Source organism: Rhinatrema bivittatum, chromosome 8 (assembly GCF_901001135.1).
Source record: "Rhinatrema bivittatum chromosome 8, aRhiBiv1.1, whole genome shotgun sequence".
NCBI lineage: Eukaryota > Metazoa > Chordata > Amphibia > Gymnophiona > Rhinatrematidae > Rhinatrema > Rhinatrema bivittatum.
Window position 1 is genome coordinate 40,761,685 of NC_042622.1, and position 17,599 is coordinate 40,779,283.

At 45.3% G+C, this 17,599-nt stretch overlaps 1 protein-coding gene across 3 annotated transcripts in view; it reads left to right on the top strand.

Annotated features, from left to right (window-relative positions):
- The window catches only part of ZNF335 (zinc finger protein 335), a 141,506-nt gene that overhangs the window by 77,085 nt on the left and 46,822 nt on the right, over nucleotides 1-17,599 (top strand). For all 3 annotated transcript variants that reach the window (XM_029612212.1, XM_029612214.1, XM_029612213.1), the window contains exon 19: nucleotides 13,899-14,034. In XM_029612212.1, coding sequence (XP_029468072.1) covers nucleotides 13,899-14,034 — 136 coding nt within the window. The remainder of the gene's footprint in view (nucleotides 1-13,898; nucleotides 14,035-17,599) is intronic.

Sequence of the window (17,599 nt, forward strand, 5' to 3'; positions counted from 1 at the left end):
GGTGACACGCCACAATGCGAAGGCTCCTCGGTTTTTCAGCAGATGCAAGGAATACGGCACAGAGGGCGTAGATGCTCTGGTCCTTCCCTGGCCGCGGGGAGTTCTTCTATATGTGTTCCCTCCTTGGCCACTAGTGGGCAAGATCTTGCGGCGAATAGAGAGACATCCAGGAGAGGTGGTGCTAGTGGCCCCGGAGTGGCTACGCCATCCATGGTTCGCAGATCTGATAAACCTAGCGGTCGAGGGACCATTGCGAATCAGTCATCTCCCCGGCCTCCTGCGTCAGGGTCCCATATTTTCCGATCAGGCAGATCGCTTTTGTCTAGCGGCATGGCTTTTGAGAGGAGGCGTTTAAGGTCGAAAGGATACCCGGAACCGGTGATTACTACCTTCCTACAATCTAGGCGGAAGTCCACCTTGGTGTCTTACGTCCGAGTCTGGAAAATATTTGAGTCTTGGTGTGTGGCAAAGGGGGTTTAGGCCTTGCGAGTTTCCGTGTCACATGTGTTATCTTTCCTACAGGATGGTTTGCTCAAGGGCCTTGCTTTCAACTCTCTTAGAGTTCACGTGGCAGCTATGGCTTGTTTGAGGGAAAGCTGGATGGCTACCACTTGTCCTCTCATCCTGACGTGATCCGTTTTATTCAAGGAGTCAAGAATTTACGTCCGCTGGTGAGGAGAGTTTGTCCTCCTTGGAACCTCAACCTGGTACTTCAAGGTTTGTGTGAGTCTCCATTTGGGCCTATCCGCAACCATGTATCCCACTTAGTTGATTATTACTTGTATTAGCTACCCTATTATTTGTATGTTATTGTTATTGTTATTACTGTTCCTCTTATAATCATGTGAAAATTGTAAAGCCTGTTGCTAAGTTCTGTTCTCTGTAAACCGACGAGATGTTCCCAATGTTCGTCGGTATATAAAAGATATTAAATAAGGATGTGACTTTGAAGGTTTTTTCTTGGTAGCCATTTGCTTAGCAAGGAGAATTTCAGAGTTGCAAGCTTTGTCATGTCGAGATCCTTTTCTTAAGATATCGGTCGGGGGTGTATCTTTATGGACAGTCCCATCTTTTCTCCCGAAAGTGGTATCTTCTTTCTATGTTAATCAGTCTGTTGAGCTGCCGGCTTTTTCGGATTTGACAGCCTCTGAGTCTTTTGCTCATGAGCTTAGGCTATTGGACATCCATAGAGCGTTACTTTGCTATCTTACAGTCACGAATGGTTTTAGGCGATCTGACCATCTTTTTGTTTTGTGGCGTGGTCCGAAGAAGGAGTGTCAAGCTTCCAAAACCACCATTGCCAGGTGGCTTAAGGAAGCTATTGGATCTGCTTACATTCTCAAAGGCAAGCCAGTACCGGAAGGCTTGAGGGCTCATTCCACCCGATCTCAGGCAGCCTCTTGGGCAGAGGCTCACTTGGTATCACCATGAGATTTGTAGAGCGGCGACTTGGAAGTCTCTGCATTCTTTTGCAAGACATTATCGACTGAATGTGGCAGATCGGGAGTCTCGGTCTTTTAGCAAAAGCGTGTTGCGAGCGGGACTCTCCAGGTCCCACCCTGTTTAGGAAGCTTTGGTATATCCCAGGAGTCTGGACTGATCCGGGTATGTACAGGGAAAGGAAAATTTGGTTCTTACCTGATAATTTTTGTTCCTGTAGTATCACAGATCAGTCTAGAGTCCCGCCCAAGTATTAAGGAGGGTGGAGAGTCGTCTGCTCAACTGCTGTAAATTACAGATATCAGAAGTTTTTTATCGTTTATATTCAAATGGTTTTTTATGCTGGGTTTTTTTTTGCATTTAGCTTTGGTACAGATTAATACTGAGGAACTGCAGGTGGCATCAGGGTATATAAAGCAGTGTCAGTTTTACTTTCTCTGTCTCCGCCTGCTGGCACGGATGAATAAACCTGGACTGATCCGTGGTACTATGGGAACAAAAATTATTAGGTAAGAACCAAATTTTCCTTTAACCAGGTAAACTTGGGGAAAACCATTGCTTAACCCTGGGTATAAGCAGCTTGGAATATATCTACTATTTGGGATCCTTCCAGGTACTTGTGTTTTCGATTGGTCACTCCTGGAAATGGGATACTGAGTTTGATAGCCTTTGGTCTGACCCAGTATGGAAGTTCTTATACATTTTAATCACCACAGGAGTTAGAGATCCAGCTAGCAACAGCACTATACAAATTAAGAAGGAAGGGAAGGTGCAGCATGATCTCCCCAGGAGGTGAGGAGAGCCAGACAGCATCAGTACTTTATAGGTCAGGAGGGAGGGAGGGTGTTGCATAAGAAATTGCCATAATGCGTTAGACCGAGGATCCATCAAGCCCAGCATCCTGTTTCCAATAGAGGTCAATTCAGGTTACAAGTCCCTGGCAAGTATCCAAACATTAAGTAGATCCCATGCTACTAATGCCAATAATATCCGTGGCTATTCCCTAAGACAACTTGATTAATAGTTAATGGATTTCTCTTCCAGAAACTTATCCAAGCCTTTTTTAAAACCAGCTACACTAAGTGCCCTAACCAGAGAGATAAGGGGATCTGACAGAGACTTTCAAGTACTTAAGATATAAACCATGCACAAGGCAGAAACCTTTAACAGTGGAAAAGAAGTTCTAGAACAAGGGTCAAGATATGATACTCTGAGGCTAAACTCAGGAGCAGTATCAGGAAATAATTTTCCATGGAAAGGGGTGGTGGATATGTGGCATTCTTTTTTTTGGAGTGGATGCTGGGGGCCAAAGCAATAACAGATCAAGAAGGTGTGGGAAAAGCACAATGGATATTTAGTTGCAAAAAGGTGAATGAGATAGTAGAAATCATATTCTGTCAACACTGCAGGTCATGAGGGTAGCCGGGTTGGTACCAATAGGTTACAACTCAAGACTAAGGATGAAAAGAAAAAAGGGTTGTTGATAGGTTGGGCTATCGGGCTACAAATTAGGTGGCCAGTTAGGTCAGTCTGGCAGATTGACTGCAGTGGAGTTTGTTTGGCAGGCTGCATGTAATGGGTGGTAATCCACAAATTATGGGGCCAGCCAGGTCTGTCTATTAGGCTGCATAAAACTAGTAGTAATCAATTAAATTTAGATTATGTAGAATCCACAATGAACTATGTCTGGTTCCGACTGCTAGCTGTTTATCTATGTACATACATACATATACATGTGATATGATGACTGATAAATTTGCAATTTCCTAAATAAAGCTACAGCTCCCCAGAGACTGGCCAGATCAGTGCAGCAGATTGGAAGGGGTTGGGGTTTCATCTGCAAAGGCCATAGGGAGCTAGGAGGCCAGAGTTCAGGTTATTGTAAAGCTTTGTGGTGAGACTTGGGAAAGGAGGGGTGCTGGATGTGAACAGGCTGGAGAATCTTGAAGGCTCATCCACCTGAGATAGTGGGATATAGAGGACAGGCAGATGACAAAAATTATCTTGGAGACACACCGATTCAGAGGATCGGGGCCCCATATCAGACAAAAAAACTTTTCAGGGATAGAGCCCCAGGACTATTCCACAAGAAAGGGGAGTCTGACTTGGTAGAAGTCGAAAGACATATTCCTCTGCTAAGAAAGGAGAGGACTCCTGAGCCACTCTCTCAATGTTCACTCTTCTCATGATCTGACCAGGAATGCAGTCCTAGGTCAGTCCTGTCACTGCGGAACACAACCTGTTGTGACTGCCTGGAGGGAAGAACCCACACACACACACCTAAGAGGCAGAGGGCACGCTGGGCGGAACTTATGCAGTGGTAACCCATCCACAGATGGCATACCTATGATCTTAAACGCCATGCCTGTGGGAGAAATCCTACAACCCGGGAGAACTGAGAACCAAGTGCCACAGTTGGTGGCTACACGCTGCCCCACAACCAAGCACAGAGTGTAATGACACCTCCATTGCCAGTGCTCCTCAGCACTATGCGGTGTGGACTGACGCGGAGGCTGAGACCATGACAAAATAAGGCAGAACCCTAGTATAGTTGAGGACTGCACAGACAGGAAGAAATGACGCCTTCCAGTGTCCGAGGCATTTGGAACAGATGCCTTATTTTTCCCAACCACACAAGCTGCGTGTCAACATGACAGTAACTCCAGCGGAGTGGAGAGAGCAATGTAACGATGGCGTCCCCAGCACCAGTGGTGCTCTGGGTAAGGCATGGTGGAGGATGACTATCTATGGTGTCACCCCCTCTAGTACCTGATAATGCTTCGAGAGGCAGGCCCTTGAAACTGCTTCGAAACTGGCTCATCTGCGAGTCCCACAGGGAACGACAGCAGTGAAGTCCCTGGTAATCACAGGTGTTTATGGAGTACTGCAGCCATTGGTGCTCAGAGCGCTTTCATGCTCCCCAACGCAAAGCCACCACTGGGCACCCAACGACTCTGCACCCAGGGCCTTGACTGCGCTAAACCAAACTATATCCCCAGCGCCACAGGTGCCCACAGATGTTGACCGCCTGGGGGCCCCAATGGAGACTCGGTGCCCGAAGATATTGACCAAGGAAGCCATGGGCGTCTGCAAGGAGAGGCCCTGCAACCCACCCATAGGTCACGATGCCAAAGAGAACATAATGACTGCCAGTGCAAACGGCAGTTCCCTTTTGCTCACTTCATCCGGGGGTGTCGATGCTGCGAGCTTGATGGCCTCGTAAGCATTACAGTTGATGAGAGCCTCGTTAGTGCCCATTAACATTGATGGTGTGTGCATCCCAGTGAGGCCTCCAATGCTGGGATTGTCTGCTGAAGGAACAGCTCTGAGCTTCTCAGTGCTCTGTAGTGGACACCACCCAGGAGCTTAGAAGGCCCCAGACCATTGCGTATGGATGCACCAGGGTGCCTCAAGTAGATGGCTACCCCTGCACTCGATCCTTAGGAGGTCAAAAACCCTTGCCACCCAAGGGCTGCAGGGTCACGCGAGGGCTTCAGAGAGCCCCGGTGGTCGATGGCCTCAGGGGCGACAAGGGCATTCAATGATGAACCCAGTGCCTGGTTGGTGGAGCTCGACAAAGTTGTGGCAGTAATGAAAGGAATTGGTGATCCTAAAACCTCTACAGTGGTCCCACAGCTCGATGGCCTTGGGGCCTATTGGGGCAGCACTGCATCGCAATAGCATTGAGGTCATGCTGGCACCGAGGCAGCGCACCTTGATGACCTAGTGAGGGGCCGTGGTATCAAGGGTACGTGCCTCGACGGCATCGAGGGCTGCCACCGCTTCAACCTCGACACATCAGCAGCATCGACTTGCGCTGTATTCCACTGCCACAATGCCCAAGCCGGTGCAGTGAGACTCCAGAAGGCCACTACGGCATTATGGGCAGTCACGCACCTCAAGGGTGACCCTGGACCTCGACGACATCAAGGGTGACCATGGTACCCGAAGGAGTTCCAGGTCCCCAATGCGGTCCAGACATCAATGTTTCGGACGAACGGTGCGCTGGTCACAGCTGTGCACGGGCAATCATTCATGGGATTGACATCGAGGTGCAGCAGCAAGTTGCTAGCTCAGGCTCTGCTCACCCCCTCTCCCAAAGAGACTGCATTGCCAAGGCAGGCAAGCAGGAGGGGAGGCAACATCATCCAGGGCTCCCACCTGTGGAGACTAGTTCCTTGAGATATGGGGAGGATGAGCTCTCCCCCCAACAGGAATGGTATGGTCCTCATTCCTTCCACTGTCTGAATCCATCGATGCTGATCGATCGGTGAACCGCCATGGAACTCCAGCCTGGGTAGAACTCGGGCGAGTCCCCATACTCAACGTCCTGCAACGATCACAGACAGACTTCATAAGTCAGCCTTGTTAGCACTGTGGAAAAAGAGAAAAAACAGACAGAGCAAGGAGAGGACAGAGATACAAAAATTGCAGGAGCAGTCAGACTCTGCCAGGCTGCACAGGGGAAAACCTACCATGCGGCCGGCAGAAGTTGGAAAGGAGAGGAAAAATAGAAGAAGAAAACTACCTTATGCGAAAAGGGAAGGAAACAGCTGCAGCTCTAGAAAAAAATCACTTACGAAAAACTGTGAGAAGAGAGCAAAGCTGAACACCATGAACACACAGCTTCTGAGACCACACTGCTCCGCCGAAAAAAAGAGACTGAAGGACTCTGCCTAGGGGGCAGGGTGATGATTACAGCTGCACATGCTCAGTAGGGCATGCTGAAAGTTCTAGATTCTTTGAGATCAAAGTTCTGTGCCGGGCTCCAGCCGATGATGTCACCCATATGTGAGGACTAACATTCTGCTTGTCCTAGGAGAAATTATGTCTCTTCCCAGAGACTGCACTGTACAGCTGGCAGCTGGGATGTATCCTTGGCAATACAGGCAGACAATGGCGTCACTTGATCTTTTTCTGTCGTCATTTACTACGTACCTGTGTTTATCTGATTGTAACATAACAAACTGAAATTTGAAATCTGGTTAGTGATTTAAATAAGGGCTGTTTTAGTAACACCTAAATGCAGTGTAGCTAAGAATATAAAACAAGTGCTGGCTGAGTGGCTCCGTTGCTGTGCTCCATGCGAGCAGCTTTGGTCTGATTCTTGAGCTTGGCTTCTGCTTCTCGCACCAGCCGGGGCTGAGGATGCTGCAGAGGCAGCATTCACAGCCCTTTGCAGGTTCTGAGGGGAGGAGTCTCAACTGATTTAATTGTAACTTGCTTTTAGGTTTTTACAAAATAATAGGTGGGAAATTAAATAAAATAAATAATGGCAACTGCTGGTGTGCAGACTGCAGGCCGAGGACTGCTGCTGCCATGGTTAGGCTGGATGAGAGGGGAGAGGCGGGTTTTAAAATGGGTCAGTCTCTGGGGAGTTGTGAATGAAGACTCTTGGTACTGTAACCCATAGAGGCTGGTTCCAACTGAGCTGGAAGTCTAAAGGAGGAGGAAACTGTTGGGCCTGCAAAACAAAGAAGTGTAAAATGTTCAATTCTTAGTTTCTTCTAAGCTCAATTTCTGGAAAAGTGTGGGAGTAGTGGGGTGAGCTGTAAGCATTGTTTTATTCCTGAAAATGCTCTGTCCACCCTAATGTTTCATCACCTTGTTTGCTTAGGATTTCTGTGAATGAGTAAAGCATTGTGGTACCTGTGTCGTCAGTCCATTTGAATCACTAGAAATTAGAGATCGCAAACAAATTGCGGGTGACATCTTTTTATTGTTTTTATTTATTTTATTTTATTTATTTATACAATTTTTATATACTGTTGCACAGAACGCGTTCTATCTGCATGGTCTACAATAGACAATTTAAAAACACAAGGGAAGAAAGAAAGATAACAATACATCGTAAAATTTCCATGCATAAACGTCTATAAAAACTATCTAAAAAAAAATTTGAAATTAATAATTAAATTAGATAAGAACAAACTAAAAAGTAGATCATGTAAAAACCTGGCTTATGCTTCAGTGACTTCAGGACTAAAATTAACATTAAAATTAGATAAGAACAGACTAAAAATAGATCAGATAGAAAACCTGGCTCATGCTTCAGTGAACGTTTCAAATGCCATGTCTTTAGATCTTTCCTGAATCTCTTCAAATTTTGTTGTAGCCGTAGTTCTTGTGGCAATTTGTTCCAGAGGGACGGGCCTGCGATGGAAATCACACGGTCCCTTACTTCGCTTAAGTGTGCGGCCCTTACTGTTGGTACTGTCAGAATGGCTTTATTGGCTGACCTGAGAATGCGCTGAGGGATATGTAATTTTATTGTAGAATTTAACCTTGCGGACATATCACCGTATAATATTTTGTGGATAATGCATAAGGTTTTGCACATTCTACTCTCTACCGGTAACCAATGTAAATCCATTAAGACCGGAGTGATATAATCCCTTTTTTTGGTATTTATTTATTTAAGGCTTTTATATACCGACTTTCTTGATACAAATCAAATCAACTTGGTTTACATCGAACAAAGCATAACTATAACCAACCTATTAACAAGTGCCAATTTAGAGGAGCATAAAGTTACATTATAACAAGGATGCCTTAACTGGGAGAAGGAAAAAAAAGAGGGGGAGAATGAAGATAAATTACTATATACAATAGAATATGTGAGGGAGGCAAGGAGCCGACCTCATGATGACTTGTGAACATGATTAGCGTTTATTTACATAAGCAATATGATAGTTCTAAATCAGGCTGTTGGGTTAGTGGTAGGGAAGGCTCTGCAGAATAGCCATGTCTTTAGTTTCTTTTTGAAAGTTAGTAGACAAGTTTCCTGCCTGAGGTCCGGAGGCATGGCGTTCCAGATGGAGGGCCCTGTGATAGAAAAAGTCCTGTCTCTGATATTTGAATGGTGTACAATTTTGTACAATGTACAATGGTGTACAAATTTGAGAGAATACGAGCTGCATTATTTTGTAGGACCTGTAAAGGGCGTAGTGTCGCTTTTGGGAGACATAAGAACATGTTTAAAAAACATGTCCTTGCAAAAGTGAGAGAGGGTTATGCAAAATTATTGATGTTAAGAAGATTAAAGCCATTACTGGAGACAAACGATTTTCGCACAGTATTACAGACCCTTATCTTTGGAAGCCTGGACTATTGTAACTCCCTCTTGTTGGGACTGCCTGCATCCACTATTCGACCATTGCAGGTATTGCAGAATGCGGCGGCTAGAGTCCTGACGGGGGTGAGAAAAAATGAACACATTACACCTACACTGATTAGTTTACACTGGCTGCCAATAGAGTATCGCATTAAATTTAAGGCCATGTGCATTCTGCATAAACTAATTTTTGCAGAACAGGTAGATTGGCTGAATGCAGCCATTAAACTACATGTCCCCCAAAGGAATCTGCGCTCAGCGAATAAGGGTTTGCTTTCCCTACCAACAGTGCAGTCAGCACATCTTATTCAGGTCAGAGAAAGAGCCCTATCGTTGGCTGGCCCAGGAATATGGAACTCACTCCCAGCTCCGCTAAGACTAGAACAAAATTTTAAAAAGTTTAAACGGGAACTTAAAACCTGGTTTTTTTTACAAAAGCGTATACAGAATAAGTTAATTACTGTTGCACACTAGTTGTATGGAAGCAGAAATGTTGAATCTGAATCAAACTTTATTTTAAAATTTTATTAGGATTTTAGATATATTTTACACACTGAAGAAGAATTTGGAGTGTCGTATATTTTATAACATTTTAATGGGTAATTTTAGCTGGAAAAGTTTAGTCATAAGTTTTATACTGTATGTTAATTAATTTTAGATATGATATGTTAATTATTATTTGTTGTAAACCGTTCTGATAGATTCTGAGGGACGGTATATAAAAGATGTTAAATAAATAAATAAATAAATAAGAAAATGCCATACTGGGTCAGACCAAGGGTCCATCAAGCCCAGCATCCCGTTTCCAACAGTGGCCAATCCAGGCCATAAGAACCTGGCAAGTACCCAAAAACTATGTCTATTCCATTTTACCATTGCTAATGGCAGTGGCTATTCTCTAAGTGAACTTAATAGCAGGTAATGGACTTCTCCTCCAAGAACTTATCCAATCCTTTTTTAAACACAGCTATACTAACTGCACTAACCACATCCTCTGGCAACAAATTCCAGAGTTTAATTGTGCGTTGAGTAAAAAAGAACTTTCTCCGATTAGTTTTAAATGTGCCCCATGCTAACTTCATGGAGTGCACCCTAGTCTTTCTACTATCTGAAAGAGTAAATAACCGATTCACATCTAACCATTCTAGACCTCTCATGATTTTAAACACCTCTATCATTAGAGATGTGAATCGTGTGATCGATCGTCTTAACGATCGATTTCAGCTGGGAGGGGGAGGGAATCGGATCGTCGCAGTTTGGGTTTTTTAAATATCGTGTAAATCGAAAACCGGCACACTAAAACATCCCTAAAACCCTCCCCGACCCTTTAAAATAAATCCCCCACCCTCCCGAACCCCCCCAAAATGCCTTAAATTACCTGGGGTCCAATGGGGGGGAGGGGAAGGGGGAGGGCGGGAAAACCGGCACACTAAAACAACCCTAAAACCCACCCCGACCCTTTAAAATAAATCCCCCACCCTCCCGAACCCCCCCCAAAATGCCTTAAATTACCTGGGGTCCAGAGGAAGGGTCCCGGTGTGATCTTTTACTCTCGGACCTCCTGTGCGTTGTAGAAATGGCGCCGGCGCTACGTTTGACCTGTCATATGACAGGGCAAAGGTAGCGCCGGCGCCATTTTGTTTTTTTGTCCCCCGACGGCAGGAGCGTAGGAGATCGCTCCCGGACCCCCGCTGGACCCCCAGGGACTTTTGGCCAGCTTGGGGGGGCCTCCTGACCCCCCCACAAGACTTGCCAAAAGTCCAGCGGGGGTCCGGGAACGACTTCCTGCACGCGAATCGTTTTTCCGTATGGAAAAACGATTCGCGGTAGGAGATCGCTCCCGGACCCCCGCTGGACCCCCAAGGACTTTTGGCCAGCTTGGGGGGGCCTCCTGACCCCCTCAAGACTTGCCAAAAGTCCAGCGGGGGTCCGGAATGACCTCCTGCAGTCGAATCGTGTTGCCGTACAGCCGGTGCCATTTTGCGCAAAATAAATATATCGGACGATATTTTAAATCATCAAAAAACGATTCACATCCCTATCTATCATATCCCCCCTCAGCCATCTCTTCTCTAAGCTGAAAAGTCCTAACCTCTTAGTCTTTCCTCATAGGGGAGTTGTTCCATTCCCCTTATCATTTTGGTAGCCCTTCTCTGTACCTTCTCCATCGCAATTATATCTTTTTGAGATGCGGCGACCAGAATTGTACATAGTATTCAAGGTGCGTACAATTCTGGTCGCCGCATCTCAAAAAAGATATAATTGCGATGGAGAAGGTACAGAGAAGGGCTACCAAAATGATAAGGGGAATGGAACGCTTCAAGCGTTTTAACATCATCAGTTTACTAAACCCTTCTTTAACTTTCTTGGAGATGTGAAACTAAGTCTATTCCATGTTACCATTGCTAATGGCAGTGGCTATTCTCTAAGGGGCAGATTTTAAAAGGCTCTCGCGCCTAAAGCCCCTTGACGCGCGTAAGTCCCGGGGCTTCTTGTCGGGGGCGTGGCGGGATGACGCGGCGTTTAGGGGGCAGGGCGCGGTGTTTCGGGGGGGGGGGGTTCATGATCCATGATTATGCCTAGATTCCTAGTTGAGTCTACTAAGTTGTAGCTGGTTGTATCATTAAGAGACATCACTTTCTTTTCTGAGTTAATATTTTTCCGGTCTAAAATCATAAAAACGGATTTCTCTAAGTTTAAAATTAATTTCAATTGCGTTAGTAGTTGTCTAATAATTTTAAGATACATGTCTACTAGTTTAAAAGTTGACTGTAAACCATTTTCTATTGGGAATAAAATCTGGATATCATCTGCATAAATAAAATAATTTAAACTAAGACCGGTTAAAAGGTCTTAGTTTAAATTATTAAATATTATTAAATATTAAAAAGAGTGGCCATTAGCGCGGAGCCCTGTGGTACTCCTGTTGCTAATTTTACTTTCTCAGAAACACTGTCATTGATTTTCACTGTAAAAGTTCGATTCTCCAAAAAGGATGTAACCATTTCAGAGTAGTGTTAGTTAATCCAATGTCCTGCAATCTATCGAAGAATTTGGTGATCCACCGTGTCAAAAGCGGCAGATAAATCCAAGAGGACAAGTAAATAACTTTGTCCTCTATCGAACCCTCTGAGAATATTGTCTGATAATGATAGTAAAAGTGTTTCAGTACTGTATAATTTCCTAAAACCATGTTGCGATGGATATAAAATCTCATTTAATTCCAACTTTTTCAATTAGTTTTGCTAAGAAAGGCAAATTTGAAATCGGTCTATAGTTTTTCAAATCAGTGTTATCTAGCTCTTTTTGTTTCAATATTGGCTTTACAATTTCATTTTTTTAAATCAGGTGCAAATTCCCTTCCATGAGAGATTTATTTTCTGTTTCGGAGTGTGATCCAGAGTTCCTATAAAGGGTATCAACTGTATTCTTGAAGAATAAAGCCACTTCATTACAACGGGTTTCTGAGAGAGTTTTGTTCTTAGTAGGGTCCTTAGTCAATTTGTGCATTATCTCAAATAAGACTTTAGGGTTGTGTGTAAATCTTGAGATTTTAGCATCATAATAATCTTTTTTTTGTATTATTTATCAATTTCCTATAGTAGGATAAGTGGATACGATAATTGGTAAGGGCTAATATTGTTTTGTTTCATTGCCACTCTCTTTCTTTCTCGGGGTTAGCTTAGCTTGTCTCAGTTTGTTATTGTACCAAGGGCTTTGTTTTTTTAGACTCTCTTATGTATTTCATTTTTAGTGGATGTTATGCTCAGGCTTGTGAACCCTTGGGCCGACGGGAGGATTGTATACCTTTGGAGAAGATCCGTAGGTTCTCCCGTCGGGAGGCGAGGCAGGAACAGAAGATGTGACCAGCTGACCCTCGGCACTGTAGACAGAGACGACTGTGGAGGCGGACGAAGAGTTGTGATGTCAAGGAACGGAAGTGTGTCTTTGCCACTGGAAGTCCACGGTCCCCCCAGGAGGAGCCCATAGGGACCTGGACCGCTGGGACTTAGGTGGACCTTTGAGAGGTCAAGGAAACGGATGTTCGGTGCAAGGGCTGACTGGAGCTTCACCCCTGGAAGCCCGCAGTCCCCCCGGGAGGAGCCCGTAGGGACCCGGGCCGCTGGGACTTAGGTGGGCCCTTGGAGATGATGGTCAGGAAGAAGTCCAAGGTCAAGTGCCAGAGGGTTGTCGCTTACCAGTCCGAGGTCACACACCAGAGAATCACCGCTTGCCAATCCGAAGTCAATACCAGGAATCACCGCTAGCCGATCCGAAGTCAGGAACCAGGAACACCAAGATGAAACAGGAACAAGGAATCAAGACACTGGAACTCACCGAAGCAAGCAGACCTGACCAACGTAGGATGTTGCCAAGTCAAGGAATGAGCAGAGGAAGCCTCCTTATATACTTCCTCTGCCCTGAATCATTGGAAGCAGGTGAGTATCATTAAAGGGATCAGGTCCCTTTAATTCAAGCAAGGGAGCGCAGCCTCACACCTAAAGATGACGGCGGCCATCTTGAATTTCATCCGCGGAGGAAAGCCAACAGAACGCCGCGAGGGAGGACTAGAGACGGCTCCCTACCCGGCGGCCAGACTGCGGACCAGCCCCGGAGTGACGGGCACCGGCCCAGGGGAATAGATCAGGAGTTGCCGCGGCGGGTCGCCACCGTGGTGGAGTTAGGGGGCCGCACCCGTGGCCTTCCACGGGCGCGGGACACAACAGTGGATTTATTTTATCTGTGATTTCCTGAGTCATAGTATACCGTTTTTCAGATGCTTCTACATTGGCAGTGATTTTTATTTCTGTTAACTGTTCTACAAATTCTTTCTGGAGTTCTTCTATATTGAAAGGTTTTCTATATTGAAAGCTGTATTTCTTGTTTGATTCCTTTCTTATTGGTTTTTAAAAGTGATCTCTGAATATATTAAGAAATGATTGGACCATGGGACCGGCATGATACAATTATTGGTAGATTCAATTAATTTCGTGTTAACAAATACCGGGTCTAATGTATGTTCGCCCTTATGTGTCGCACTTGACGGTAATAAATCAAAATCTATTGCTTGAAGAGCTTCCATTAATGTTCGGCACGCTGCCGAAAGTGGAGAAACATTCATGTGCAGATTAAAATCTCCTAATAACTTTGTGACTAGCATTCCAGAACTCTGCTCCCTTCTTCAGATCAGTGTAGCTCTCAAGAACTCATCACATATGTACATCATTAGTCCAGTTGAAAGGTCTCACCTACAACTTGTTTGCTGACCTTTATTTCCGTTGATGAGCAGAAGAGCCATGTCCTGAGCTGACTGTACCAATTTGTGTGTATTCTTTCTTTATAGTGGAGCAGATGGCACAATAGAGTCCCCTAACACAGTAGTGGTGAGTGATAGCATGGTGACAGAGGGTCTGAAGGACAATGAGAACCACTACATCATGGCATCCAGTGTCCACGATACACAGTTTCACCACATTGAGGTAAGAGAGATGACCCGATGGCCAATTACTTAGATAGGACTGTATCTAGCACTTCCATCCAGGGGTGTAGCTATGAGAAGGCCTGGGGGGCTGCACGTGCCCACTCTCATTTGGTTTAGGCAGCAGGATTATGTCGCCTCTGAGTCATCCCTTTAAGGTGCAGCAGTTAGAGGGCCTGGAGGCACAAGAATTACTGCCAGTCTATGATCCCCTGCACCTTTACAAATGCTAACTTGAATAGAGAAATAATATTGCCTTGGGCTAGTCCTGTAAATATTTGAGGCCATGAAAGTCTTTCTGTTTACTTTTGATAGAAATATGACAAGAAAAAGATGGTATGGCCCATCCAGTCTACCCATCTGTCCAATTAATTTAGCTTTAAAATTCCCATCTTTTCATTAGAGATCCCCTGTATTTATCCCATACTTTCTTGAATTCAGATACTGTTTTTGTCTCCACCACTTCCTCTGGGAGGCTGTTCCACACATCCACCATCCTCTCCATAAAGAAATATTTCCTAAGATTACTCTTGCGTCTACCCCCTTTCAACCTCATCTCATGAGCCTCCTTTCCATTGAAAAAGGTTCATCTCCTGTGCATGGAAATCTTTGAGATATTTGAATGTCTCTGTCATATCTCCCCTATCTCACCTTTCCTCTAGGACAGGGGTCAGGAACCTTTTTGGCTGAGAGAGCCATAAATGCCACATATTTTAAAATGTAATTCCATGAGAGCCATACAATATGTTTACAACTAAATACAAGTAAATGTGTGCATTTTATGTAAGATCACACTTTTAAAGTACAATAAGTCTCTGAAAATATTACACCAGGCCTTAAGACACCAATACATCTCCTATTAGGAAAACGGACCAAGTCAGGCTGCTATAGAGTCCTACACAGAAACTACACGCCAGCAGAAAACCTCACCTGAATCACGTGCTGACCCTCACCTAACATAGAATAAAGAGACCAAAACGCATAACTAGAAGCATGCAGAAAAAACTGAATTGGAAACTGCAACAAGCCAGAGTCTTTGTATGCAGTGTAACAAAGGAAAAAACAAACATCACCCATCCTTATAAAACAAATCAAGAAATATAAAATCATCAGCAGTAAAACTGTACTAACAAAAAGAACATATTTCGAAACAGCTGATGAGTGGAATATCCAATAATTAAAAACTCATATAAAACATTTCCAGATACCAACAAAATATTTCAAAATAGCAGATACAAACACCCAGTAATGAAAAATAATAAGGATACAAACATTTTTTTGCTCTGCATACCTGGGAACGTTTGATATCCAGGTGTCCTGAGATTGTTCTGAATTAGCAGGAGGTGGGGTGGTTTGCTTGGAACTTTCTCCTCTCTCAGTCACATACCAGCGCTCTCTCGCACACTGGCTCTCAATGACACACCTATACACACATGCTCTCAGTACTCACATATACACATGTTTTTTCTCTCTCACTTATATAGGCTCTTAATTACACATTTACACACATGCTGTCTATCTTTTCACGCTTACACACACACACAGGCTTTCAATCACATAAATACATGCTGTCTTTTTCTCTCACACACAGACTCTCATTCACATGCTTACAAACATGTCCTCTCTTTCTCTCATTTACACACAGGCTCTCAATCACATACTCACATGCTCCCTCACCTAAACCAGCTCTCAATCACACACAGACACACATGATCTCTCTCTTACTTATACACACAGGCTCTTAATCATACATACACATGATTTCTCTCATACACAAAGGATCTCAATCATACACACATACTCTTTCACACAAACAGGTTTTCAATCACAAACTTACACATACAGGTTCCCAATGGTAAACTTACATTCATGCTCTCTCTCTCTCACAGGCAGGCTCTCAATCACAGACATACTCTCTTTCACATGTACGGGCCTCAATCATTCACATACATGCAATCTCTCTCTCACTCACACACACACACACACACACACACACACACACACACAAACACAGCCCCCCCCCCCCCCGCGGCCCGGAAGAGGAAGTGGAGAGTATCGGGTGCCTGCGCGGCAAGAAGAGGCCACGCTAGTGCGCTCGGCATCGGCCTGAAGAAAAGAAGACTGCAGCACGGCTCGGAGGAAAATGAAGAGGTTCAACCGCGGCCGATGAGACTCCGCCTCCGCGAGGGCTGAAAATGAAGGAGGTTAGCGTTGGGAGGAGGCTGCTGCTGCTGCGGGTTCCCGGGGTGGGGGAGAGAGAGTGAATGAGCGAGCAAACACACATGCTTGCTCGCTCATTCACTCTCTCTCTCCCCCACCCCGGGAACCCGCGGCAGCAGCAGCCTCCTCCCAACGCTAACCTCCTTCATTTTCAGCCCTCGCGGAGGCGGAGTCTCATCGGCCGCGGTTGAACCTCTTCATTTTCCTCTGAGCCGCGCTGCAGTCTTCTTTTCTTCGGGCCGATGCCGAGCACACTAGCGTGGCCTCTTCTTGCCGCGCATGCACCCGATACTCTCCATTTCCTCTTCCGGGCCGCGGTGGGGGGGGGGGGGCGGGAAGAAGAGAGCACGCAGGTGCCGCTGACTCCAGCTGTCCTGCCGCGTTCCGCCCGGGCTGACAGCATTTTAAGCTCGGGCGGAGGAGGACCGGGCAGCAGCTGGGTCAGCGGGAAAGTGTGGCGAAACTTGTCTGCGAGCCAGATGCAGCCCTCAAAAGAGCCATATCTGGCTCGCGAGCCATGGGTTCCCGACCCCTGCTCTAGGATATACATGTTTGGATATTTAAGTCTATCCCCATATGCTTCAGAACGAAGACCCCTGACCATTTTGGTAGCCACCCTCTGGAAACACTCCATCCTGTTTATATCCTTTTGAAGGTGCATTCTCCAAGTGAGGTCTCACCAGGGACCTGAACAGGGGCAATAGCACCTCCCTTTTTCTGCTGATCATTCCTTTTCCCTATGCAGCCAAGCATCTTAAGATCGTCAGATACAATTACCCCCAGATCCTGCTCTTCCTTGTGCTTAGATGAATTTCACCTCCAATACTTTCCCTTGGGTTTTGCATCCTAAATGCATTATTCTGCATTTTTTAGCATTAAGTTTTAACTGCCAGACCTTAGATCATTTCTCGAGCTTTGCTAGATCCCTCCAGTGCTTCCTGCTTGTTCATCCAAATTTTGGTATCATCGGCAAAAAGACAAACCTTTCCAGACAGCTCTTCCGTTATGTCACTGAAGAGAACTGGTCCAAGGACCAATCCCCGAGGCACACCATTAGTAACATCCCCCTCCTCAGAGAAATCTCCATTTACCACTACTCTTTGTCACCTCTCACTCAGTCAGTTTCTAATCCAGTCAGTCACTTTAGGATCCATACCAAGGGCGCACAATTTATAAGTCATCTGTGCGGAAATGAGTCAAAGGCCTTGCTGAAATCCAAGTCCACTATGTCTAGCACTCTCCCTGATCCAACTTTCTGTTCACCCAATCAAAGAAATTGATCAGATTTGTCTGACAAGATTTACCTCTGGTAAAACCATGTTCCCTCGGATCTTGTAATCCATTGG